Source organism: Cervus canadensis, chromosome 28 (genome assembly GCF_019320065.1).
Source record: "Cervus canadensis isolate Bull #8, Minnesota chromosome 28, ASM1932006v1, whole genome shotgun sequence".
In the NCBI taxonomy this organism is placed as follows: Eukaryota; Metazoa; Chordata; class Mammalia; order Artiodactyla; family Cervidae; genus Cervus; species Cervus canadensis.
Window position 1 is genome coordinate 19,319,223 of NC_057413.1, and position 25,691 is coordinate 19,344,913.

Here is a 25,691-nt window from a genome sequence, read left to right on the forward strand (position 1 = left end):
TTATGCTCTCTCCCAAGCTCAGGTGGAGGGGAAGATATGTGGGGCAGTGTCTAAGACTGGAAGTGGGGAGGAGGGTTCCCCACCTCCTACCCAAAGTGTTATTGACATTCTGGAGGTGCTCCTATTTTATTTTTGAAATTCTGGAGAGGCTTCTATTTTATTTTTGTATTTAAAATCGAAGGACAATGCCAATAAACATGTCTTCTCCCCAGAGAGATTTCAGAGAAAGATCACTTATGTACATCGTATCGGAAAGAGTGGGGGGCTTCCCAGGTGGGTGCTAGTGGTAAAGAACCAATGCAGGAGACGTAAGAAGTGCAGGTTCGATCCTGGGTCAGGAAGATTCTGTGGAGGAGGGCATGGCAACCCACTCAGGTATTCTTGCCTGGAGAATCCCCATGGACAGAGGAGCCTGGTGGGCTCGCAAAGGGTTGGACATGACTGAAGCAACTGAGCATGCATGCATAGGGAAGAGTGAGAGCATGAAATGCCAAAAAACATAAAATGGAAGTTTTCAGGAGCAGAGAAGAAACTTTACACCAGTATATTTGGATTTCAGCTGACCTGCCACCCAGAGCCATTTAGTTGCTGAGTCAGAATAAGGAGGCTGGGGATTCTCTCAGTCTCGCCGGCATGACTGAGGGGACCAAAGGAGCCTTTAGACACGGGTAGGGCCCCTCCGTCCATGGGGGCAGCCTGGCTGAGCCATCACCCCTGTTGGCTGAATGCCTCCTTTCTGCTGCTTTGACATCTCCTGGAGAAGAGGAGAGAGATAGTCTGGACGTCTGTGTTCCTCACTCCCACGGCCGGCCGGCCAGGGCTCCTGCCCCCTCCCCCCCCACCACTCACCTGTTGCCACCACATGTCCTGTTTCCTTGGCCTTCCCTTCCAGTCCTGGGTGGTGCAGGAACTAGCTTTGTTTGGGGAATGTGGGAAGAACTGGGGGGAAATGCGATGTTTTGTTAGACCAGTGCTGACTTCAAGTCCCTTCTTCATCCCCATTTCCCAAAAGTGTAAACCAAAAACAATAAACTCACCTTCCCCTGAAGCAGATTCTGCAAGCAGATGTTCACTCTCTGAATCTGGGCTAACTGGGGGCCACCAGGCTCTGAGTGTAAATCTGTTAGAAAATTCTAAAGGAGGAATTGGAGGCAGACAACATGGTGAAAACTTGAGCTCCATCTGCCACTCTTCTCCTGTCACCACAGGCCATTCCTCTCCTCCATCCAGACCCCTCATCCCAGTTCCCTGCCAGGCAGGTGGGCAATTCCAGTACTCTATGCTTCATCTCTGTAATAGTCCAGTTCTTCAGCCCCTCAAATGGCATAGTCCCCACTTTCTCTATTCTTTATGGATCCTCCCTGCCCATCACAGCTCATTGGAACAATCCAGGCCACTCCCCCAGCTCCATGGAGTGATCCAAATTGTGTCCCTCTGAATAGAATGCCGACCAGCCTCCTCTAGGCCCAACTATGAACACCAACCTAACACTTGGTGGCATCCTGTCATTACAATGCTGCTTCCCATTCTTGATCCCTGTCCATTAACTCTTGCCTTTCCAGGATGGTGTCAGGCTGTGTTTACCCATCCCTGCGACCCCTGCCCCCCCACCCCTTGGGTCAGCCCCATACCTCACCAAGAGCCCCCACGCGCAGCTGCTGTTGCTGAGCCTCCCTCAGACGGCCCTCATACCAGGCCTGGCTATGCTCCAGCAGCTCCAGCCCCTGCCAAAGGGCGTCCTGCTCCCGCTCCAGTGCCTGCATCCTCTGCAGCTGAAAAGGCAAGGAGCAAAGGCTGACTCACTCTACAGCAGGGCGACAGGCCATGCTTGGCTTCACTGTGTGGTTGGGTTCACTGTCTGATCACTGACCATGAGCCCAGACTGGCCACTGAGGACCGGCAGGGCGAGTGAAAGCAGGGGGCTGGAGCTGTGAGTCCTCAAAATTGACGGGGACTGTAGGAGACTGATCTAGGGAAGTGGGCTTCCCCAGGATTTCTTGTGGGACTGATACTCACCCAGAGGAAGAAGCTCCGGGCCCCTGGGTCTTGGCGACTTGTCTCCAGTGGCAGCAACAGAACTGTGTAGGGGGCTTGCACCAGGGGCCACCCACCAGGACCCCGGCTCCCCATGGCTCTGAGGTGGGAAGGGTGGAGCCACGCCCACTGGTGCAGGGCTGGGCCCTCCCTTTCCCCCAGCCTTGTTCTGGTCCTGCCTAGTCTTTTGGCCTCTCAGAGCCCTTCCAGCTGGGTCTGTCTGAGGCCGGGGTGTTCCTACTTTGAGGGAAAAGAACATCTTGGACTTCTGTCTTCCCTCTCATCTGTTTTTGTAGGGCCTGTTGCAGTGGCTGGTTCTCAGAAAGTCCCCCGGGTAGAGCCCAAGGCCTCCCTCCAGCAGTGATACTGTATTTACAGTGAGGCAAGGCAGGTTCCTCTATAGACTGCTGCTTCCTGTTTCATCTCTTTCCTACTTGCTTCACTTTTTTTTGGCTGGTCTAAGAAAACAACAACTTTCTCCAAAATGAGCTTTATTATTAACATGAAACAGAATTTCCAGGGAAACTGAGAACTCTGGGTCTGAGGGAGGTAAGGAAACAAGGAGGCCTGGCAGTGTTCAGGGGTTTGGGACCTGGAGGAGGGCCCAGGAAGGACTCTCAGAGGATGGTGGTGGCAGCAGGCAGCACCTCCTGACTCATGAAAACGTCCAGGTCCAGGCTGGGATCTTCCAAATCCAGTTTCAGAAACTTATCTACTAATGTCTGGCAACTGAAGGGAGAGAAAAGAAGTGAGGTTTGGGGGAGGATGGATAACAGAGTCCCTGAGCAGAGGGGAGAGGATGCAGCACAGGAAATCCATGACCTTGAGAATTTAGGAATTTCAGGAAGAAACTGTGAATTGTTAAAGGGCAAAGAGGCTGTCTAAGTCCCTGGAGGGGGCAGAGGAGCTGCAGAATATGGACCCTGAGAACAAGGACCCAGGGCCTGCACTCACTTTTCCATTTGCTTCTCCTTTAGCAGCTCCTTGACAGGTTTGATGGGCTTTCCACTGCGGATCAAGTCCGAAACCTGGGACCAAGGAGGAAGGGGTAGGGGTGGGGTTGGGTATTGGGTAAGAGAAGAGAAAGTATGGGTCAGAAATTCCATGGGCCCAGAAATCCAGACCCCTGAGAGAAGCAGGGACAGTGAATGGAGGTGGTTGCTCTTTGGGCCCCACCTGCTTGCCTCGAGCAATGAGTTTCGCAGGAAGCCCAGCCTGCGCAGCTGTGTGGGAGGCGTGGCTGGCACAGGCAACACCTTCGCAAACTTGATAGAAGAAGACAAGGTCGTTCCCATCCTCACAGGTCTCCATGGTCTTCAAAGAGAATAAAAGAGGGCAGTGTTCAGTCATTCTGCTTCCTGCCCCAATACCCTTGGTCAGTCACTGTTGAGAGTAAGAAACGGGAAGGGACAAGGTCCCTGTTCTGATGCAGGAGCCAGTTCCCAGCTCTGGGAAATGCTCAGCCTCGGGGTCCTTGGGGAGCTGGGTAGGTCTCCTCACCAAGTACTGCACAAGCGGCCCCTGCGGCAGCAGCTGCAGCTGAACAAGGCTCAGAAAGTTGGTGGCCACAAAGACATTGGGACACGTGGGTCCGAGTGCCAGCCAGTGTCGGATCACGGCAGCCAGCAGCGCGAGCCCATCCACCTGCGAGGAGTGCAGGGCAGCGCAGGGTGAAGGTGTGGAGCCACAGGGCCCCGTGCGCCCCCTCTTCCTGCCGGGCCTTCCCCCCTCACGCCCACACACCCCTATTCTTTTCCAGAGGCCCAGCCCTCCCCTCCTGCTCCTCCGCCCTCCATTTTCCTCTCCTTAGTTCCTTACCGTGTTGGTTCCCTTTCCGAATTCATCCACAAGGACCAGCGAGCGCTCAGTGGCATTGTTCACCGCTTTCGCCACCTGCTGGGCACCCGGTGGATAAGGGAGAGTTTCAACATTCAAGGCCTGGCACTGAGTGCCAGTAGGCACTTTACTCAAGTGCCTACGAGTAAAGCTGCTTAAATACGTGTCCACCCTACCGAACTGCAAGTTCTTTAATGGCAAGACCCATGTTTTATTCATCCTTTCACTGACAACAGCGCGTCACACAAAGCCAGGGACTGGCAAAGGCTCATGGTATTGATTCTCCTGGTTTCTGAATTGGGTGCTCCCTGCCCCTAGCATAGAGAACAGGCAGCAGAAGGAAAGCTTTTTCTGTTCTGACCATTTTTCAGGGCTAGGGTTCCTTCCCCATTACCCCCTCCCCCAACCCTGCCTCCTCTTAACCTGGTTGAGGTCGATCATGAAGGTGGAAAGGCCAAGGGAGATGGATTCACAGCTGTGAATTCGGGTGAAGATGGCGTCTACTGCCCCAATTTCAGCTTCCTCTGCCGGCACAAAGCTGCCCACCAGGGCCATGAATGTGATCAAGCCTACCTGAATAAGGGAGGAGACAGGTACAGTGCCTGGTGGTATGGGCTGAGGTGAAGGTGAGGCTAATCTCAGGGGAGAATGATAGATCAAGATAGAGGGACACAGTTTAACAGCCCCTTCGGCTCACTTTAGAGTAAGTGAAAAGGGGCAGGAAGTAGGCAGAGGCATGCTTAGGAACCGTGTGGATCTCCTCAAGAGGTGGGAGAGGAGGATTCAGGTCAGAGGATGGTCATCAGCACACAGCCCTCCCTCAGGTAGAGAATGAGAACATGTAAGGGAGAGGGACAGCAGGTGTGAGTCTTTTCATGACACGTGGGGTCAGAGCAAAGTGGAGAAGAGCTGTGGGAACCTTGGTTGATTGGCAGGTGGGGGGTGGAGATGATGGAGAAGAGATTGCAGAGATTCGTCTACCTGTTTGAGGTATATGCTCTTCCCTGAGGAGTTGGGTCCAGTGATGACTTTGACCCTCCCTGTGTCCCCCCCGCACTCTGCAGAGTTGGGCACGAAGGTTCGGGCACAGAGTTCCATCAGCGGATGCCTGTAGCCGGTGGAAAATTACCTTGCATGTGGCCTGTGGATCCAGAAGATGGGGCCTTTGGACCCCCCGCCCCGTGTCTATTCCTCCACCCATTTCTGTCCTCACCTGCCATTCTGGATTCGTACCCCGAGGAGCTGTGGGGAGTAACGGGGCCTTGAGTAGCCGTAGTCCCGGGCGGCACTGGCAAGAGCCAACAGGACGTCCAGGCGGGAGGCAAGGTCCAACACCCGGGTCAAGATGGCTGCCCGTGCCAGCACCTGGCATTGCAGCTGGTGCATCAGCAGAGTCTCCTGGTCTGGGGGCAGGGGAGGGAAGGAGCTGGTGTCAGCTCCAGGGGAGAGCAAAGCAGAGACAAAGAAGCCAGCAGACGAACCTAGAAACCATCTGAAATCCCAGAGATACTCAGAAAAGGCAGAGTCAGAGAGAGGGAGAGGGAATAGCAGGAAGGAAAGGAGCCTATCAGAATCACCTCCACGCTGCCCGGTCCGCTCCAGCCACTCGCTTCTCCTCACCCCGGATGTCACAGTGCAGGTCCCCCAGCAATGCGTCCAGCTCCTTGGTTCGAGCACTTCGATAGTGCAGCTTCTCTTCTGAGAGGAACTGGGTACAAGGGTTCAAAGCTATTGGCTTTGCATCTCTCCATCCTCATCCTCTCTCACCCCACCCCAGCCCTGGCCTTGATTTCTTTCTCCTTTGTCTCAGAGCTGGTAAAGATACAACAATGAAAGAGGGATCCCACACTGGGCAGAGCTGATGGGGAAAGGCCCTCCCTCAGCTGCTGATTGCCTTTCCTTATTGCCCCCTACAGAGGTCAAGGGTCTCACCATGAAGTCCAGACCTCAATCTCAAAGTCACTGGTCTCCACCATGGAAGGCAGGCGGGGAATAGAAAGAAGGAAGCCGATCTGAGGAGAGTAAAGAAGAGATAAAGCAAGGAGTGATGCTCTGGGCACTTTCTTTATAAGTAGCCAGAGTCCCCTGTGTCCCCCAAATGTTTCCCTCAGGGACCTAAGCACCAAAAAGTGTTCATGTTCTTCTGATTTTTCCAGGAGTTTTCTTATCTATCAATGTGTCCTTCCTAAGCCTCATGTCTCCCTAACGCCCCCAGGGAGTGCACCACCCCTGCCTCCTGCCCTCACCAGAGGGATGTAGATGACACTGCATGAAGGAATCCGGGAGTCCAGATTCTCCAGCTCCTTCCGAGCCACCTCAGTGAGGAAACTGGGAAGTCCCATCAGTCTTCGTTTTTCTAAGAGCGTGGAAGACACGTGGATATCAAAAGTAAGGCTCCCGCCCTGGTTGCGATGATCACCCCCACTTGGAGGGGTCGCCTGCTAAGGACAGTACCCCATCGCGGGGCAGGTTCATGTTTCGGGGCTCAGGGGCCCATCCGTACACCTAACACTCACTCTCATCAATTTCAGGATCTATGTTGGGGAGGACCGTGAAGCGATTTTCAGCAAGGCTGCCCTCGAAGTCCACCTGAGGAGACAAGAAATCCAGGTTCTTTCCATCCAGCATGATCTCGTCCTATTCCTCACCTCTACCTGGGCCCCAACTTGCCCTTCAGTCCTGGCTTTAACCCTGACCCTCTAGGCCTTCAAGCACACCCCTGATGTCTGCCATCCCATCTTCTGGCCATCCAGCTGACCTCAGTGTCTCCCATGCATCCTCGTTTTCCACACCATATTCCCCAGAGCTCCCACCCGTTGCTCTCCATTATTTAGATCCATCTCTCCCCCCTAGTTTCCCAGGAGATCTGCCTCTTTCCTTCCACTCACCACTTTCCCAATGAGGCTGGCAATGTGGTGCAGGTCATCTGAGAACTCTTGGGCAATGTCCCGGAAGAGCTGAATGGACTGGGGCAGGGAGCGGCAGGCATCCCTCAGGCCCAGGGCACTGTACACTGTCTGTGGGAGAAATGGACAGAGGAGGGTGGCCCATACCCAGGCCGGGCTGAGGCGAGGGGACAGGGCTGGATGGAGAAGGACAAAGACCAATAGGAAAAAACATAATAACAGAGACAGAGGAGCTCTCAAAGACAAAAAAGAAACCAAGAGAAAATAGCATCTGCAAAATTCTTCACCAGGCATCACACTAAACTCTGAGACTCTGAAGACAACAAAGACAGCAGGGTCCCTTGTCCCACATGGGCTCTCAGTCTAGTGAGGAAGACAGACATATACCCAGAAGATTTAAAAATAAAGTGGTAGGTGCTTTGATAGAGATTTGTACAATGTCCCAAGAGAGAAGTTTGTACAGAGGAAGGAGAAGGAGAAATAGGGATATGAAAGGCAGAGAAGAAGCAGATAGGCAGTAGGGGCAATGCCAGCATTTGGGTGAGAGAGCACAAAGACAGGAAGGGTGAGAGTCACTGAGAGTTCCCAGCGTGAAGGTCAGTGACCTGGGGTGGCTGCTCTAACCAGGGATTAGATTGAGTGCACAGACCCAATCCAAAGGACATTTACTGAACCTTACTCTGTGCCAAAGGACATATAGAATATATAAATCAAAGGGCTTATAATCTAGCCCTGATGGAAACAAACAAGTAGCAAAAACAATGGCTACTCACAAAAAAGACTGATCAAATTGTGGCACTAACTAAAATTACTAAGGAAGTTCACAGAATAAGACTAACATGGGGCTTCCCCGGTGGCTTAGTGGTAAAGAATCCTCCTGCCAATGCAGTAGATACAGGTTTGATCCCTGGTCTAGGAAGATCTCACATGCCTTGGAGCAACTAAGCCCAAGTAACTGAGCCTGTGCCAGTGCACAGCTATTGAGTCTGTGCTCTAAAACCTGGGAGAGGTTTCCCAGGTGGCAGAGTGGTAAAGAATCCACCTGCAGTGCAGGAGATGTGGGAGATGTGGGTTTGATCCCTGAGTCGGGAAGATCCCCTGGAGAAAGAAATGGCAACCCATTCCAGTATTCTTCTTTTTCTTCATTCCAGTATTCTTGCCTGGAGAATCCCATAGGCAGAGGGGCCTGGTGGGCTACAGTCCATGAGGGTGCAAAGAGTTGCACGTGACAGAGCATGCATGCACGCACTAGAGCCTGGGAACCGCAACTACTGAAGCCTGCGCATCCTAGAGCCCATGCTCCCCAACAAGAGAAGCCTCTGCAATGAGAAACCTGCATACCATAACTAGAGAGTAGCCCCCACTCACCACAACTAGAGAAAAGCCTGTACAGCAAAGAAGACCCAGCAAAGCCAAAAATAAATAAATAATTTAAAAAACCATTACATTTAAGAGATGAATAGAAACCTAAATGAGATAATTGACAATAATATTAATTTTTAGGTAAGAAGTATTGTTCTTTTTAAAAAAATAATTTTCTTTTAGAAATCATATTGAAATATTTATGGGTGAAGTGATGTGATGGCTGGGAATTGCTTCAAAATAATCTAAGAAAAGGAAAGTGAGAGAAGAGATATGTGAAACAAGATTTGCATAAGTCAGAGTGTTAAAGCTACATGGTGGGTACATGAGGGTTCATTATATTATTCTCTTGAAAATTTTTTTGACAATTTCCACACTACAAAGTTTTTTTTTTAAGGTGTTGGGATAAAGTTGGACAGGGGGACAAGAGTAAAGAGGGTTTGGGACACATGCTGGGGGCTTAACCTGGATTTCTAGGTGCAAGAAGGGAGGTCTTACCTTGTAGAGAACCTGCCAGTCACTGACCTTGGTGTGGGACAACTTCATGCGTTTAAGAATCAGCTACAGTCAGACAAGGAGACAGTTGCTGGTTTCCTTCTCCCACTCTAATGGCCCTCAAGATGCCCACCACTCCTCAGCTTCCTTCCCCACCTCCCTGCCCCTCAACCCGGGCTCACAGGCACGTTCTTGATGTGACCCAGCAATCGGTGCATCATCTGAGCCATGTCCAGATGCTGGGGTAACAGGAAAAACTGAATGACATCCAGACGGGAATTCAGTTCCCCCAGGTCCTGGGTTGGACGTGTGAACCACAGCCTGGAAGTGAGGGTTGGAGTGGGGAGACCAGAAATTACACCTGTTCTCATCAGTGTCTTGATCTCAATTTGGGAAAATGTGCCCTTGGAGGGCCCTGGGTATGGTGGCAATGTGTATTGGTACACATTGTAAGAACAGTGTCCTATCTATGCAGGTGTGTTTACTCACACCTACTGAAAATCTCTGGATATGAGCACGACTGTGACTGTGTATCTCGGTTGTGATGGATATGACCATGTGTCATTCCCTGTGGATACGTGATGGAGCTTTTCAATATTTTTAGAGGAAGAGCAGCGTGTTGAGCCAATTGAATTCCAACACTCTAGCTCTCTCTGCAGCTGAGTAGGAGTGATTCAGAAAGAGTTTGCATATCTGTATTTAGCTGTGAAATAGCACAGACATTCGTCTTTTCATGTCCTTCCTATGAAAGTATGTAACTGTTCCATGTAGAATGATAAGTCCTCAATTCATATTCATAAGTCCTCAAGGTCATGCCTGCAGGGAAGAAAGTATTAGGTAGAGGTACTTAAAGAGCTTCACAACACTGTCTTGTTTTTAAACTGGCTAGTGGAAACACAGAGGCTTATATTATTATTACTACCTTTTATGTGGCTGAGCTATTTCCTGACAAATTAAATTATTATACAGAAATAAATGTCTCATCTGTGTTTCTCTAATTCAGGGAGAGTATCCCTATCTCTCTATGGCCATGAAGAGCAGTGAGAGTCTATAATGACCTGGGAGGCCACGGATTCTTTCCTGCATTAGAGCAAGCCATTAGGCATACCATTTTGTATATGAGTCAACCTGTGGAGACACTGGGGCCTAAGGATGTTTATCTCACACTGAGTCTATGGCCACTTATTCTTGGTTAGAACACCCTAGATTAGAATGAAATGGAGGACTCCTTTGGATTCGAGGGTGGGTTTCAGGCACCTCTGGTTCTTGGGCACAGGGGAGCAGAGGTGCCTGAGGCAGTGTAGGCCAGTCTGTGAATACCCTCCCCACAAGGAGAGCACATGGGCTCACCAGACAGGCTTCCTTATAAAACACCTGAGTGTCTCTGACTTATGTACTTTGAGTGCCTGGAGGTCTTAGTCGAGTCAGGCTCAAGTCAGTTGAGGTGATGAGGCCCTTAGAAGATAAGCAAATTGTCCAAAGTCATGCCACTAGTAAGAAGGACAGCTGGATTTCAAAACCAGACCTCCAGACTGCTTGGACATCACTCTTCAGAGCATACTGTGACAGTCACCTTCCAGGTTCCTTGTCTAGCTTTAGATCAGCTGGGCCCTTAGCTGATCGTCAGGTTGTGATTCTATGCCCTGTGGGGGTCCTATCCAGGGAATCTGCACTCTCCCTCACTTTTGATACAGTTCTCTTCTCTGAGAATTCCCTTCCTTTCATCCCTCATTGAGATTAGAGATCTGTACCTGAAGAACTAGAGAATGTAGGGGTAATTAAATTACCTCACCAATTATCTGGAGATGACTTCAGAGATAATCCTAAATTAACCTCCAAAAGATACAGATTGCAGAGCAGGTGGCATGGGAAAAGGATTTTGTACCTGCAGGCTAGGAAACAGTTAGGTTTCCTAACTGTTTAGAGATGATGTAACCAGTGTGCTTGTGTTCTACTTCATAGAGGGTTATGTGCTGAGGTAACAGGAATGTGCCATGGCATAGCATTCACTCACTTGCATAGAGGGCAAGTAGATTCACTAAGTGCTAATTCCAACCTGATATGATAGTGCAATTAAAAAACATAAATAAGCACTATGTGACCACACAGCAAGATGCATGCCAACACACTCAGAGGTGCCTGTGAAAGCTTCACCAAAAAGGTGATAGTTGGGTTGCACCTTGAAGAGGATTTAAGATTCTGACCAGTGGAGAACAGGGGAAAGACTTTCTAAAGGAAACAGGATAAATGTAGACTGGAGGGGGAATTCTCTGGTGGTCCAGTGGTTAAGACCACATTTTCACTGTGAGGGCCCAGGTTCATCCGTGGTCTGGGAACTAAGATCCTAAGTCTTGTGGCCAAACAGCAACAACAAAAAATAACCATATACTTGAAGAGATAAGCCTTGAAATTAAAACTGAGGGACCCTGAGCATCGTACTGCTAAAGATGAAAATCTTCATCCTATAGGTAATGAGGGAGCCTCCTAAGATTTGTCTTTTGTTTTTACTTAAGATTTAAAAAATAGGGGAGTGACATGTTCAGATTTCTGTTTTGGGATGACAGTTATTTAAGAATGAAGAATAGATTGGGGAAAAGAAGAGTTTAGAGGCAGAGACACCAATTTGAAGGTGAATGCAATGCTCCAGGTTAAAGATGAAGAGAGCCAGAATTAGAACAGAGGAAAGAGGGAGAAGGGAATGGCTGGGAGAGACATTTCAGGATAGAATCAATAGGTCTTAGTGAATAACTGAATATGGGGGGTGAGGGAGAAGCATCAACCCAAGGTTCAGAGCTTGAAAAGCTATATTGCCAGCAATGCCACTAAGCAGAAAAGGGAATGAGGAAGTAAGAACAGGGCCAGTGGGCATAGGTTTGGATGCTCTGAGTTTGAGCTTCCTGTGGAAATTGCAGGTGGTAATGATGGGCAAAAGAGCATTCCACGTTTGGAGCTCAGAACTAGCGATACTAATTTGAAAGTCATCAGAGAACAGCTCACATCTGAAGTATGTTTTTAATCATTAAAGATATTACCATGTGTACACTGCTGTCCTGTGATTGTGTTTCTGCTGCGAGTACGTGTGAAAGTCCGTGTGTCATCAATGGGTTTGTATGTATCTGTGCTGACAATGTAAAATGAGAGTAACATACCACATGGGGTCATTGTAAGGACTAAAGGCATTTAGCCAGCATTTGGGAAAGGGCAGCTGTTTTCATTACTGTTAAGGGTGGTGTGTTTGAGGCTATAGGCGGCATGCACATGTGTGACCCTCGCTCACCTGAGCAGCTTCTCTCCCCACTTACAGTGGCATCTATTGAGGATTCCTGTTGGGGTAGGAAGTGAGCCTGTTACAAGCAGGGACAGAGAAAGGAATGTATGGATGTGTCTAAGCTGAGGCATCAGGGTCAGAGGTTTGGGTGTTGGGCTGGCTGGCTTGGGGGTTAGTCCCCAGATACAGGACACAAAGGCAGCCAAAGCCAGCGTCTGGCCACAAGTCTGAGCCGGGATTACCTTACATGGGCCTGCGGGAGGGAATAAGCACTCATAGGGACACTCAGCCAGAAAAATATTCAGAGTAGGCACAGTTAGACTCACAAAAAGCCCAACACATACACGTAAACATTAGATCCAATCCACTGAGATGCACAGTGAAACCACATGGATACTTGGGTGATGTCCCCAACACAGCCTAAAGCCTGAGACAACTATAAGAGATACGACTCTATGCAAAACAAACACAAGAGTTATGCAACTACATAACTCTCCTCTATACATAGGGTCTCCCAAAGTCCCTAGACAGGTACATCACTAGTACAAATATTCATACAAATCCAAGGAATAAAGACGGAGTTGGTAAAGTAGGGAATGATATGCAAATGACATGGGACAACTATACTGGACAAGGCTTCGGGGAGACGCCCAAGCTCAGGAAGGGAACAAAGAAGATAATAAAGCTGGACTAGAGCGGAAGTGACAGCTGGTAGTGGGGTAAAGTGGGAAGAGAGGGGCTGGGATCCGTCTCTGGAGGCAGCTGCTTTTCTGGCAGGCCTGTGCAGTGTGGGACGAGGGACAGGCACACCTACCAAACAGGCTGAGCCCCTCCTTGAGTCCGCTGGCCACTTTGTACACCGAGGGGTGAGACTCACTCTTAAATATCTGCAGAACGCTATCAGGGAGAAATTAGGGTCATTTGGGTTTTTAAAGGTGATTGAGAAAATGGAATGGGGATTGGGAACCCCTCCTGAGATCAAGTCTTGATGTAAGGTTGTCCCTCATGGCTCTCTGCCTCAGTTTCTCCCTTTAGAAAAGGAGGGTAACACCTTTGTGTTTTTCTTCTTCTCTCCTCTCAGCCCCCACTTCTCTTTCCTTCAGGGAGAGAAACCTTAATAGGCCCAGGATTAAAGAAACTGAAGCCCCATTAGGATTATTACAGCATTAAGCTTAATCCTTCTCCCTCCCCAAAGATGACAGCCTGCCTCCATCTCCTTACCTGTAAGTGTCTTGATCTATGCTCACCAGATGGGTTCTGAGGGCAGAAAACAAGCAGAAAGGAAGGTGACTGGGGCATGAGAGATCTGAGTTTATTCCTAAGTCCCACCCATTTAGCCCTCCTTCGAGAAGACGGTCTCAGTTTTCTCCCCAGAGCTCCACACCCTCTCAGGAACCCTGTGTGTCCTGAAGCACTTTACCAGATGGGTCACTGCCACCACTCCCCAATCTGCCTTACTTTCCAGGCCTCCCAATTCCACCTTACTTTGGTTGAGGTTAGGGTAAGTCACCTACAACACAAATTTCTTAAAGCCTAGGATAGGAACGCTGACGTTATAGTCTTCTAGTTCAACCCCGATTCTTCTTCGACCCAGGAACTTGAGCAGTCCTCCAAGTGCTCGAACCTAGGAGGAGATCAGTAGTGGAGTTGGGCTAAATCCCAGTTTCTTGGTGGCTAGACAACACGGGAAGAACTATTATTTTCCAGGACTGGGCTAGTACCTCCAGGACTCAACCCTGGTGTCCAGGTGCTTGTGCCTTTTTCTAATCTGCTACATCCCAGCCCTTATCTCCCAAGACCCATCTCACCATGAGGAGGGAGTCAAAGGGGATGATGGAGGAGAGGAAGAGGATTTTCTCGGTGGTGGTCATGGAGTCTGGGATGAAGGAGTAGTTTCCAGAAAGGAGGCGCTGTTTGCTTATCTCCAGGCCTATTTTGAGGGGGGAACGGGAGGGAAAGATCTTGTAGCCCCAGTCTTATTTTAAGAATGAGAAAACAGAGAGATGATGTGGTTTGCCAAATTAACACAGGCAATTAGTGGAAAGCTGAGACAAGAACCAAATTTTAGACTCTCTCTTTAGTCTACACATAAAGACGTTTGGCTGGGAACATAAGCTGAGAAAGATAAATGGCTCAGGCGAGTAAGATATCTATCTGGAATTGGGGATTCTGGGTCAAAAAATCATATTAATAGAGGAATTTAGGATAGAACATTCCCTGTCCTTTTTACAAACCTGGGAAGATAACGGAAGTGCCTTCTAGATCAACAAGGTAACTGAGGCAGTGCTTTTTTTTTTTTTTTTTTTTACTAAGGAGAAAATGGCTTTGGCTTAAAGGGGAAAATGCTAACAATCAAAACTGACCAAAAAATGCTACCACGCCCTCTTTCAGGGAGGGCCCTTATCCCTAAACAAGCCTACACTGCAGGTTATTAAAGGTAGGTATTAGGAGAGATCGTGGGGAGACTGGTCATGGGGCCTGAAGAACATACAGGTTTAGAATGAGACAGGGCTGAGAGGAGACCTCTGATGATGAAACTGGAATTAGGAGAAAGGGTCACATAACTGGGATGGGGGTGTGGGCAAAGCAAAAGGGAGGAGATACCAAAATCCACATTTGGTAAAAATATGATTTCGGGTCTCTTAGGCTCCCTGTGCTCTTGGGAGGCTGTAAAGGAAACAAAGGGCCATCAGTCTGTACATCATAGTCCTTTTGCCTCTTTCCCATCTTCCCTCTCACCCAATTCTGATCTCCACACTGTAGCTCCCCACAAGACCCTTTAATCTCTGGAACATTCTGTAATTTTGTCCTTCCCCATTTTTCCTCTTTTCCTTTTTCAGTCCTTACCAAGCTTCCCCAGAAACCGAGTCATATTCTCATCCTGTTTGGCACTTGTAACAACAGACCGGGGATCGATTTCATCCAGAACTTGGAAGGAGAATGGAGAGCAAATGCGTTCAAGGATCTTTATCTCGACTAAAAGGGAACCTGTAACCCTCCCTTTGTTATCTCCCTTCACCCCTCAAAAACTTATTTCCTCCAAGAGCAGGGAGGGCCCCCCACATTGGGAGCTGAAGTAGGAGTCACATATGAGATTAGAAAAAGAAAGAGCAGTTAAGACTGATGGGGTAGTGGGAAGGAAGAGGGGTGCCCATGAGATTATCACTGGACTGTAAACTCCTAACGGACAGACATGACTGATTTGCCCAGGACTATATCTCCAGCACCTGATATATTTGTGAATAATGAGATGAATTCCTGAAAACAATAAAGGGAGCCTCTAGGAGTCAACTAGTAAAATAGACTGAGACAGGTAAGGCCCTATGAATGAAATACACTTCCAGTGCCAGCATAGGGGAATTCCTAGTTCTGTCCTCACCTCTTTGGAGCAGTTTGAGGCTCTCGTGGTCTGGGGCATCTGGCATAAAGTGGATGGTGGAGTCACTAGTATCATAGTAGGCAATGCCCAGGTATCCTGAATTCCACAGGACACACAGATGAATCTGTCGGGCAAGGAGGAAAGGAAACTAATATTTGACCCACTGACAAGTACAGGGTTGGGCCATGTCTTATTTAATTTTAATTATTTTATGTACTCTCAGAGATAGGTATCAACACCCCCATTCAGTAAATGTGAAATCGACACTCAGCGGAGGGAAGTGACTAGCCCAGGTCTTCGCAGACCCTTTATATTCTAACAACCAGGCGTTCCAATCAATTTCCAGCTCTGTCGAGCTCCTGCTCCTCCAACAGCGCCTCTCCCCCTACAAGACCTCAGCAGGCTCCTCCTCTTCCTCCTCCTCGGGCTCCCGGGGGCCCGGCACTGAAGCCACGGTGGGGAAGCTGGCAGAGGCCTCCCCGGGTCCTGGTCCGTTCGGCGTCCTGGCTGGGGTCGCTGCTACCGAGGCCATGGCTTTGGAGGCTCTGTGGATGCAAAAAAATGAAGACAGTTCTGGAGCGAGAGCTCACTTGCTAGGTGGGGGTAGCGGGGCGCGCAGAAGCAAATTCACTGAGAACTACTGGGAAACGGCTGAGGGGCAAAGCTGCGTGGGCCTTCGAGAGCTGTGGTTACAGGTGTAGGACATTTGGAGGGGCGACTTTTCCAGTATTTCACTGTAGCACAGACTGTGGAAAACACCACTCGCTCCCCCTCATCCCTGTGACGCGGAGGTTGTGTTTCGGGGACGGTCCTGAGCGTCCTTTGGGCGGCGAGTTTTACACGGCTCCTCACTTCCCTCCTGCCAACCAAGCCCCCAAGATCACAGTCTCACGATCTTGGCTTCCCTGACCCGGATGCAGGAAACTCGCGGCGTTTTCCCGCCTTTTCAGTCACCTGGGTCGCGACGTGCGCGACACCTCGTCACTAACAGCCGCGGACCAGCGGGACGGGTGCGCCAACACGAAAGCCTGGTGCGCGCGCACATGCCCCGCCTCCTTAGCCGCTATTGGTCGAAGAAACCCGGATCCTACCTAGAGATCCAACAGAGTGAAAGGGAGAAAAGGACCCCAGAGAAGGCTGGATGATGATTGGCCTATTCGCATACGGGGCGTTGCCAGAAGGTTCAAACTTCCCGCCCTCTGCCGTTGCCTAGCACCCGCGCCTCAGGCCCTCAGGCCTTCTGGGCTTTGATTGAGAGCCTGTGAGAAAGGTTCTTAGCAGAACTGGAGCCCGAGCCCCACCCCCACCCCATCCCGCGCAGCGGGTCTAGGGACTTCGGGGAATCTGCAGACAGGACCGACCTTAAAGGAACAGAAGTGCACTTTTTTTTTTTTTTTCTGGAGAATGGAGATAAGCAACATTAATTCAACCTATGCCAACAATCTAAGTTAATATTTATAAAGAGCTTAGACCAGTGCCTGGCAAACACAGTAAGAGCTTCCTGAGTGTTTTAAATAAATAAGCTGAAATAAGAAGCTAGGCTCCTATCTCAGCCCACCTCTGCTTGTTTCCTGGGTGCAGAGTATGATCGCTGCCATGGAGGCACCACAAGGCGTAATTAATAATTTCGGCGCCCCATGAGAAATTGGAAATATTCGAATTTCACCAAATTCTGGCAGAGAGAAAAAGAAAAGAAAGAAAGTGAAGTCGCTCAGTCGTGTCCAACTCTTTGAGACCCCATGGACAGTGCCTACCAGGGCTCCTCCGTCCATGCGATATTCCAGGCAAGAATACTGGCAGAAAAAAAAAAAAAAGAATACTGGCAGAGAGAAGTAGACCTAATAAAAACACCTACACCCCTACAAGCACATGTCCCTACCCTTACACACACACACACACAGACCCTTAAGAATAGAAGAATGTTATTCATTCATTCTGGGCCAGGTGGTGGAATCAAAGCAGGTGACATAAGTTCCTACTCCATGAGCCTAATTTTTGAGTGTGTATATGAGGGGAGGAGAAACAAGAAGATCGAGAGACCAAAATTAAGTTTATATAATTTTATAATTATATTATATAATTTTAAGGGACTTCCTGGTGGTCCAGCAGCTAAGATTCAATGCTCCCAGTACAGGAGGTCCAGGTTGGATCCCTGGTCAGGGAACTGGATCCCACATGCCACAGCTAAGAGTTCACAGGCTGCAAGTAAGGATCCTGTGTGCCACAACTAAGACAAGGAGCAGCCAAATACATATATATTTTTTAAAAGTCTCTTGAAATACATCTTCACCCCCAGGTTGTTCTGGGTACTTTGAGATGCAGAGATTCCCATTGAAGCACTTAGGAAAGATGGTGGGGGTAAAGTGGTTCTGCTAACTAATAAATGGAAAATCTCCTCTAGTGAGAAAGGTGGAGGAGTGAGTTAAAGACTAGGTTAATGGTTACCCCTGGCAAATTGTTGAGCAAGGGAGCTATGGAAACCTGGAGGAGGCCAGGTGACAGCTCTAAGGAGTGTCCGGGGAGGGACACACCTTCCAGTCTGGGGTGGGAAGAGATTAGGGACTGGTTTACCAAGCTGAGGAAGGGGAGGAAGTGGAAAGAGAAGCCTGGAGAAGTAAAGGGGAGAGACTGAAATAGGAGAAAAGCAGGGGCAAGGAGATGGAGATAGGAGGGAAGCTTCTCTGAGGCAGGATTAGGGGGGTGTAGCCCCTGACTTCAAACCCATGAGACACTGATGGATGGTACCAGGAGAGGGCAACATTACCTGTCACCTGAGAAGTTAAGGAAAAATACTTTGTGGGCAGCCATGCCAGCTAGCCAAAGTCAATATTGATGATCAAGGCAGTTCTAGTTATAAAAACTGTAGGAGAGAAAAAGAGAGGCAGGGGAGAAGCTGCCAAACCCGTTTGAGCTCAGGACTGGCCCAGTTTGCCTGAGGCTTCTCCCAGAGGGGAGATTTTTGTGAGGCAGATTCTGGTGGACATGGACCAGCTGGAGCAGAAAAGGACCCTGGGATGTAGTGCTGCTTTGACCTCCTTCTTCAGATGGAAGAGGTCATGTGTGCAGGTTTCAAGGGTCACTTTGGAGGAGATTCCCCTCAACGAACAAATATTTGTTGAATCGTTCTACATTCTTCTGTTGAAGGAAAGTGAAAGTCACTCAGTTGTGTCCGACTCTTTGCGACCCCATGGACTATACAGTCCATGGAATTCTCTAGGTCAGAATACTGGAGTGGGTAGCCTTTCCCTTCACCAGGGGATTTTCCCAACCCAGGAATTGAACCCAGGTTTCCAACATTGCAGGTAGATTCTTTACCAGCTGAGCCACAAGGGAAGCCCAAAAGAGAACAAATATCAAATATATCCCCTCTGTGAGGAGGACAGAGAAAGGCCTTCCTCCAGGGAAGAGAAAACCCACAGAAGAGGAAGCATGAGAGGAAACCACTCACTAACTGCTGGTTCTAGCACCTCTCTTCACTCCATCCGCTCCTCCCCCAACTCTCTCCTGTTCTTTAAGTTTCAAGCCCTGTTTTGCTTCTATATCCTTGATTTTCTGAAACTCTAGGTGTCTTGTTAGACAGAGGGTAGTAAGGAAGAAAGAGATGGCTGAATAGGACAGAGATTCAAATGTGGAGGCTGGCATATGTCCTGTTTGGAGAACATATTTTGGGGCTATTTTTCAGCAGATCATAAAGAGTTTGATAGAGCCTCCAAAATCAAGGTTATTGGGGAGGGAGGGAGAGAACTATTCTTCCTCTGTCCTCTCTACTTCTTTATTTGTGTCCCTAAGGACTCTGCTGACACTGTCTTGTCTGATTTTCACCTTTTCCCCCCACGATAGGACCAGCTACCACCAGCCCAGTAGGATCAGTGCTGCTCTACTCTAGGGCTACAGTAACCCCATGCTTTCCTCCTCATCTCCAAGGCAACCTGTCACTGAGAAAAGGGCAAAAGGCACAGCAAGGAGCTCCAGATGGGGGGCAGAAGTGGAAGCATTAAGGCTTCGTGGCTGATTCATGTCAATGTATGGCAAAGACCACTACAATATTGTAAAGTAATTAGCCTCCAACTAATAAAAATAAATGAAAAAAAAAAGCTGAACAGGCTGCTGAATGGGAGAGGACCTCTCCCAGCGATGAGGCCCCTGGGCTCAGCTTCCTGTTTCCCCAGCACAGGGCCTGTTATCTCCCCTCCCCAACCCTGCCCTACTTTTCACCACTCTCTTCCCTCAAACCCAGCTTCCACTTCCAAGTCCCTCTTGCGGACCACAGTCCTAGCAACCCAGAATTGGGAACTGGAGTCCGGAAGAAACTTGGAGAAAGGAATAAAGGACCAGTTTTCCCTTCTATAATTCCCTTTCTGGGCCCTCGGGGACGTGCTCAAGCAGTGTCAGATTTCTTGGGTGAGGGTGGAGTGGGAGTGTCCTCTGATTAAGCAAGCAGGGAAACTGAGGCAGAAAAAAAGTCCCATGATCAAGGAGACTGGCAGAGACATAAGGCATTTTCCCGAGACTCATCTCAAACCCCCTCCCCCATCATCAGGGAGACCCGAGGCTCACCCCTCCGGGCCCACTCCCTAGGTCGTCGAGTCCCGCCCCCCGCCCGTCCCCTCCCCAGGTTCGGGGCGGGGCGGTCCGTGAGTCAGCTCCCACATCTAGTCCGAGAGCGGGTAGAGCTAGAGCCGCTGGGTGTGGAGTACGCTGGACTGGTGGAGAGGCCGCGTCTGGAGTGAGCGGGTCTGATCAGGCTCGTGTGGCGCTGAAGGTCTGGGGGAGAGATCTCTTCTGTGAGACCGCCTTGCCTGCCCGGCCCCTCCCAGTTCCCCCAGCGACGGCCGCTTCCTGGTCCCCGTCGCAACCATGGCTGAAGAACAACCGCAGGTCGAATTGTTCGTGAAGGTAAGAACACCTTCTCCCTCCTCGGCCCCCCTCCAAGTTCCTGGAAGCCAACTCTCACTTTTCCCCAGCTCCAGCCTCCACTCCCACTCCCTTTCCTCTTTGATTCCCACCCCCAGCCCCACGTGCAATCTTTAGAGTGGGGGGGGGGGCGGGAGGGTTGGGAGGCGAAGATAATGTGCGCGCCTAGAGAAATCTAGGCTCAACCCTGAAAAGTTTGTAAAAGTGCAAGTTTCCAGCAGCCTAAAGGACAAGAAGATAGAGAAAAGGGAGGGTTCCCAGGAGTTGAGAAGATTGACGGAGTGGGGGTGAGGGAACAGCTGATAAGAGACAGAGAGAGAAGGGGCCAGCCGGAAACCTAACAAGGTTTGGGTGGGACCGAGGGAAACAAGCCGGAAACCTAACAAGGTTTGGGTGGGACCGAGGGAAACTTCAGGATAAGCGTCCTACAGAAAGATCAGAGGGTGAGGCACATGGTGGGGGAGACTTGGAGGGGTGTGTGTGTGGGTGTGTGTATGTGTATGTGGCGGGGGAGGTTTCAAGGAAGAGGGTGTGGTAGGCAGGTCTGGGAGTGGGACCAAGTGAACTGGGAAGAATTGGTGGGGTGGAAGGAGACAGCAGAGTGGGAGTGGAGTTCCAGAAGCTGGCGTGGGGGTCAGAGGTGGGGGTCCAGAGGTGATGGGGTCGAGAACCAATGTCCTGGGGTCTTGGAGAAGCAAGAAAAAGGGTGGTGGCGGGGAGATGAGAGTTGAGCAGTGGCTACCTCGAGGGTAGATGGGAAGAGAGAGCAGGAGAAGGAGCGCTTAGGGCGTGTAGGGTTTGGGGGTTATAGAAACGAAAGAAAAAGAGCCGTCCCAATTCTGTCCTCTCGGTGGGTGTTGATGAGGAGAGGTGGTCCCAAGATATTTGCATATCGAAACCTCAGGCTGCCGCTTCTGCCGCGCTGCCTTCCGCACTAGACTTGCATTCTCTCGCCTCTCCAGACCCCTTCTCTGTGCTCCTCCCTCCCTTTAGCGACCTCCCCCTCCGTCTGTATCTCCTGGCTCGCAGTCTCCCCACCCTTCACTTTCCTGTCTCCTTTCCCTCCACTTCCCCTCTTTTGTTCCTCCAGCCTTTGTTTGTCCCAGCCCGTTTCTCCCTCTGCTTTATGCCAGGGCTTCTCAGGCGGCCATTCCCTCTCCCTCAGTCGTGCCGGGGTCCGCCCCCTTAGGTGTGGTCCCCACCTCACTCTCACTCTTGCCTCAGGGGCTATTTTTACTCTTGGGTGGGGCTGAGCTGCAGAGATTCCAGCCCTGGGTCCTACGTGAGGAAGGTTATCTGGAGCCAGGGGACTTGCTCTGGGAGACCCCCCCCCCTCCCCTGGCAGTGCCCAGGGAAGAGGGAGGTGGCATTGTCTGCCCAGGCCTCAGCCTCACAACTCCCTGCCCCCACTGCTTGCCAGGAAGGAAGCTGATGAGACCCAAGACACAGTGAGATGAATCACCCTCAGCCTAGGGGGAGGTGTCTGTTGGGGGATGAGGTCAGGGATTAGAGAGCAGCCCCCCTCTACAAGGCCCTCCACACCTCGAGGGTGACGCTCTGAGCCCCTTGACTCCCCACCCAGCTGCTTGGGTAGTGTATAGAGAACCAGAACTCCTGCTTCCAAACCCCCGCCCCACCTCTCCTGTCTTCAGGCTCTACTTCCTTCAGGAATCCAGGCCTCTAGCCGACACTGCAGGCTTCAACAAAGGCCCTTTCTAGGCTCTATTTCGTGGGTCGATGTGAGAATTAAATGAGTTATGGCATGTAGAATGCTTAGAATAGCACTGAGAAAGGTAAATACGTCTGCCCCCGTTAGTCTTCCCTCTCTAGGGTCTAGCTCCTCCAACTTCTCCAAAATCCATTCCCTGGGCCTTCCTCCCATTGTCCTCAGTTCTCTGGGAAACGAGAAGCTTACCTTTGCAGAAGATATTCTTAATGATCCGTCTTGGGTTTGACCCAGACCAGAGAGTGCAGAGCCCAGTTATGTGGGGAACTTTTACCGGTGAGACTGAGTATGTGTCATGACTAGGCAGAAAGCAGCCAAGTCTGGGAGTAGGAAATGTAGAGAATAGCCTCAGGATGAGTGGGGTACACCAGGCCTAACCTTGGACTGGGGCTTCCTTTCCAGGCTGGCAGTGATGGGGCCAAGATCGGAAACTGCCCCTTCTCCCAGAGACTCTTCATGGTGCTTTGGCTCAAGGGAGTCACCTTCAACGTCACCACTGTTGACACCAAGAGGTAGGCCCACTTCTCTTCCTCTAAACCCCTCTTTTTTTTTTTCTCTAAACCCCTCTTACGTGCACACAGGTGCACACTCATTCACCTGAGTCCTTCCATCCTGAACCATTCCCCCCGCCCCTCCATCTGAAGCCCCTCTCCCACCTCCCTCCATCTCCCCTTTCTGGGTCTCCCTAACCCCCTTTTCCGGTCCTTACGCCTGGTCTCTCCTCCAGGCGGACTGAGACGGTACAGAAGCTGTGCCCAGGAGGGCAGCTCCCTTTCCTGCTGTATGGCACCGAAGTGCACACAGACACCAACAAGATTGAGGAATTTCTGGAGGCTGTGCTGTGCCCTCCCAGGTAGAGGGGAACTTGGAATGGGAAGTGGGGGAGCTGGGAGACTCTGGGAAAGAGGGGTTGAAGAAATGCAAAACGGGGATGGTGGTGGGGCTAGGGCAGGCGAGCTGAGGCTCCTCCTCGGAAGATATCCAGTTTCTCCCATTGGCTTTTAGGTACCCCAAGCTGGCAGCTCTGAACCCTGAATCCAACACAGCTGGGCTGGACATATTTGCCAAATTCTCCGCCTACATTAAGAATTCAAACCCAGCACTCAATGACAGTGAGTCTTGTGGGTCAGAGGCCTGGGTCCTAGGAGGAATGGAAAAGATCTAGGGATTAGGGACACCTGGACATTCAGATATCAGGGAGATGGAGCAGATATTGGCAAACCTTACTTCAATTAAAAAATAATAGCGACTCTAGATCCAGATGACTTGAGTACAAATTCTGATAGCTGTGAGCCTTCGGGGAATTCATTTCACTTCTCTGGAAATCTATTTTCAGATCTATAAAATGAGGATAATACATACTTCCCCGGTTGATGTGAGAATTAAATGAGTTTTTGTATGTAAATTGCATAGAAGAGCACAGAGAGGGACTTCCCTGGCGGTCCAGTGGTTAAGACTCTGTGCTTCCAATGAAAGGTGCGTGAGTTCGATCCCTGGTCGGGGCACTAGGGATCGAACGTGCTTTGCAGTGCGGCCAAAAAAATAAAAATAAAGAATTATAAAGATATTTTTAAAAAAAAGGAAGAGCACAGAGAAAATGAAACACATTAGTGTTAGCTATTATTGTTTTGGACTTTCCTCACCCCCGCCATGGACCTTCTTGGACTTTTGTCGATCTTCTGATGTTCTTACCAACTCCCTTCTCTTGCACAGACCTGGAGAAGGGGCTCCTGAAAGCCCTGAAAGTATTAGACAATTACCTGACATCCCCCCTCCCAGATGAAGTAGATGAGACCAGTGCTGAGGATGAGGGCATCTCTCAGAGGAAATTTCTGGATGGCAATGAGCTCACTCTGGCTGACTGCAACCTGTTGCCCAAGCTCCACATAGTACAGGTGAGTAGTGATTGTGGGAGGAGTAGGTGGGAAGTGGGATGACTCTTTAAGGGGCTCCCATGCAGGCTTCCCATGACAACCACTCCAAAAGTGGTTTCTTTCTGAGAGTGGTTTCCAATGGCAGACACCACCCTATTCCTTCTCTGCTATCTTTGCTGGCAAGACCACTGCTTGGGAGAATTAATTACGTTCCACGATGCAAGGTGTGGGTGCAAACAGACTGAGAGTAACACATCCCAGTACTGCTTTCAAGAATGCTCTTCCTGTCTCTATCGTTGCCAAATCCCCAGATCAGACAGACCAGGCTTTTCCTAAAATCAAAGTTTTAAGTCTGTTGTTTCAGTCTCCACTTCCTCTTGTGGAAGATGAAAACTGCTGGTTCCCTTGTTTTTGTCACAGCTCAAAGCTATGGTTTAGTTTGTGAAACGTGGGCCCAGTGTCATTCTGCTGCAGAACTGTGTATTGAAAATCTCTGTATTTATTTATTTGACTGCACAGAGTCTTAGTTGTAGCATGAGGGACCTTTGATCTTGGCATGCTGCAGGTAAGTCCCTGCCTGCAAAGGATTTGAAATCTAGCTGAGAAAATAACTTTCACATGAAAGTTAATAATATATGATTAAAAGCCAAATGACAAGTAGACAGAAATTGCTGTGGAAATTTAAAAGAACTTTATGGTTTGTGAATTATATCTCAAAATCAAGAGGAGAAAACAAGCACCATGGACTAGGGTGATCTGAAAAGGGGCTGGTTATAAATGGCCAGGATTTCAGTAAGTGGAGAGAAAGGGTGAAGGCCTTACTAGACGAGAGTTAAGATGACTGCAGGTGATCATGTGGGAGATGAGTCATAAGGACTGATGTTGAAGCTGAAACTCCAATACTTTGGCCACCTGATGCAAAGAGCTGACTCATTTGAAAAGATCCTGATGCTAGGAAAGATTGAAGGCAGGAGGAGAAGGGGACGACAGAGGATAAGGTGGTTGGATGGCATCACCAACTCAATAGCCATGAATTTGGGTAAACTCTGGGAGTTGGTGACAGGGGGGCCTGGCGTGCTGCAGTCCATGGAGTCACAAAGAGTCGGGACTGAGTGACTGAACTCTACTGAACTGAAGAGTCATGAGAAAAGAAACCGGGTAGCGGACTTGCTTAAATGCCTGGATTTTATCATGTAGGCTGTGGGATAAGGGAAGGACCAAGGGCATGGCAGCTGGTGTGACTTCCCTGAGGCTAACCTATTGGTCCTCCTTCCCGCACCCCTAGGTGGTATGTAAGAAGTACCGGGGATTCTCCATTCCGGATGTGTTTCGCGGAGTGCATCGATACCTGCGCAATGCCTATGCTAGGGAAGAGTTTGCTTCCACCTGTCCAGATGATGAGGAAATCGAGCTGGCCTATGAGCAAGTGGCCAAGGCCCTCAAATAAGGCCCTTCCTAAGGCTCCCTGGCCCCCCTCCATTTTCTCCACAAAGGCCCTGGGTGGTTTCCACATGCTACCCAACGGACACACTCCAAAATGGCCAGTGGGCATAGAATCCTGGAGCAGCTGTGCAGGGTTTGCTGGGGGCGATGAGAAGCAAGGATGGGGGATCTGCGAGAGATTTTTGTTGTGGGGTGGGTTGGACAATGTATTTCAGTAATAAAATATAGAATGACAATCTAGTGTTTTTATACAAAACGAGGGCTTGAAGTGTGAATAACAAGGAAAGAGTAGGTCAATGACCTTGAACTCCTGGCAGAAACCAAGGAATTTAGAAGAGGGGTGCTTGTGATGGGCTGCCATTTTTATGTGTAGGTCCACGATAGTGCTATCTTGGGCTCCATGCCGCATTTGCAGCCCAGCCGCCGGGGCTGGCCTGATCTGGGTGGGTCTGGG

The 25,691-nt window shown here is 49.9% G+C and overlaps 3 protein-coding genes across 5 annotated transcripts; 1 reads left to right on the forward strand and 2 right to left on the reverse strand.

The window, feature by feature from the left end:
- Positions 1-124: 124 nt before the first annotated feature.
- On the reverse strand, positions 125-2,381 carry SAPCD1 (suppressor APC domain containing 1). Of its 2 annotated transcripts, XM_043449547.1 has the most exons (5): positions 2,017-2,381; positions 1,632-1,772; positions 1,038-1,133; positions 850-939; positions 125-754 (listed from the first exon to the last, which is right to left on the reverse strand). In XM_043449547.1, the coding sequence occupies exons 1-5, from the start codon at positions 2,128-2,130 to the stop codon at positions 659-661; spliced, it is 537 nt and encodes a 178-aa protein (XP_043305482.1). In that variant the 5' UTR covers positions 2,131-2,381; the 3' UTR covers positions 125-658. The 2 variants fall into 2 exon arrangements, with proteins under 2 accessions (XP_043305482.1, XP_043305481.1); XM_043449546.1 differs by having other exon boundaries at positions 125-939; positions 2,017-2,372.
- A 127-nt stretch (positions 2,382-2,508) lies between these two features.
- MSH5 (mutS homolog 5) lies at positions 2,509-16,369 on the reverse strand. The gene is given in 26 exon segments (XM_043449540.1): positions 2,509-2,763; positions 2,989-3,062; positions 3,211-3,348; positions 3,535-3,678; positions 3,853-3,927; positions 4,294-4,443; positions 4,852-4,978; positions 5,084-5,273; positions 5,491-5,578; positions 5,803-5,819; positions 5,822-5,882; positions 6,117-6,226; positions 6,387-6,459; positions 6,759-6,887; positions 8,637-8,699; positions 8,816-8,954; positions 11,911-11,956; positions 12,716-12,798; positions 13,123-13,158; positions 13,416-13,525; positions 13,710-13,831; positions 14,506-14,568; positions 14,749-14,829; positions 15,281-15,404; positions 15,675-15,825; positions 16,235-16,369. Coding segments are annotated over 25 exon segments (2,493 nt in total). The 5' UTR covers positions 15,813-15,825; positions 16,235-16,369; the 3' UTR covers positions 2,509-2,651.
- A 3,441-nt stretch (positions 16,370-19,810) lies between these two features.
- On the forward strand, positions 19,811-25,473 carry CLIC1 (chloride intracellular channel 1). 2 transcript variants are annotated; one of them, XM_043449542.1, is made up of 6 exons: positions 19,811-20,176; positions 22,323-22,432; positions 22,648-22,773; positions 22,926-23,032; positions 23,634-23,815; positions 25,080-25,473. In XM_043449542.1, the coding sequence occupies exons 1-6, from the start codon at positions 20,138-20,140 to the stop codon at positions 25,239-25,241; spliced, it is 726 nt and encodes a 241-aa protein (XP_043305477.1). In that variant the 5' UTR covers positions 19,811-20,137; the 3' UTR covers positions 25,242-25,473. The 2 variants fall into 2 exon arrangements, with proteins under 2 accessions (XP_043305477.1, XP_043305478.1); XM_043449543.1 differs by lacking the exon at positions 19,811-20,176 and adding an exon at positions 21,847-21,987.
- Positions 25,474-25,691: the final 218 nt, after the last annotated feature.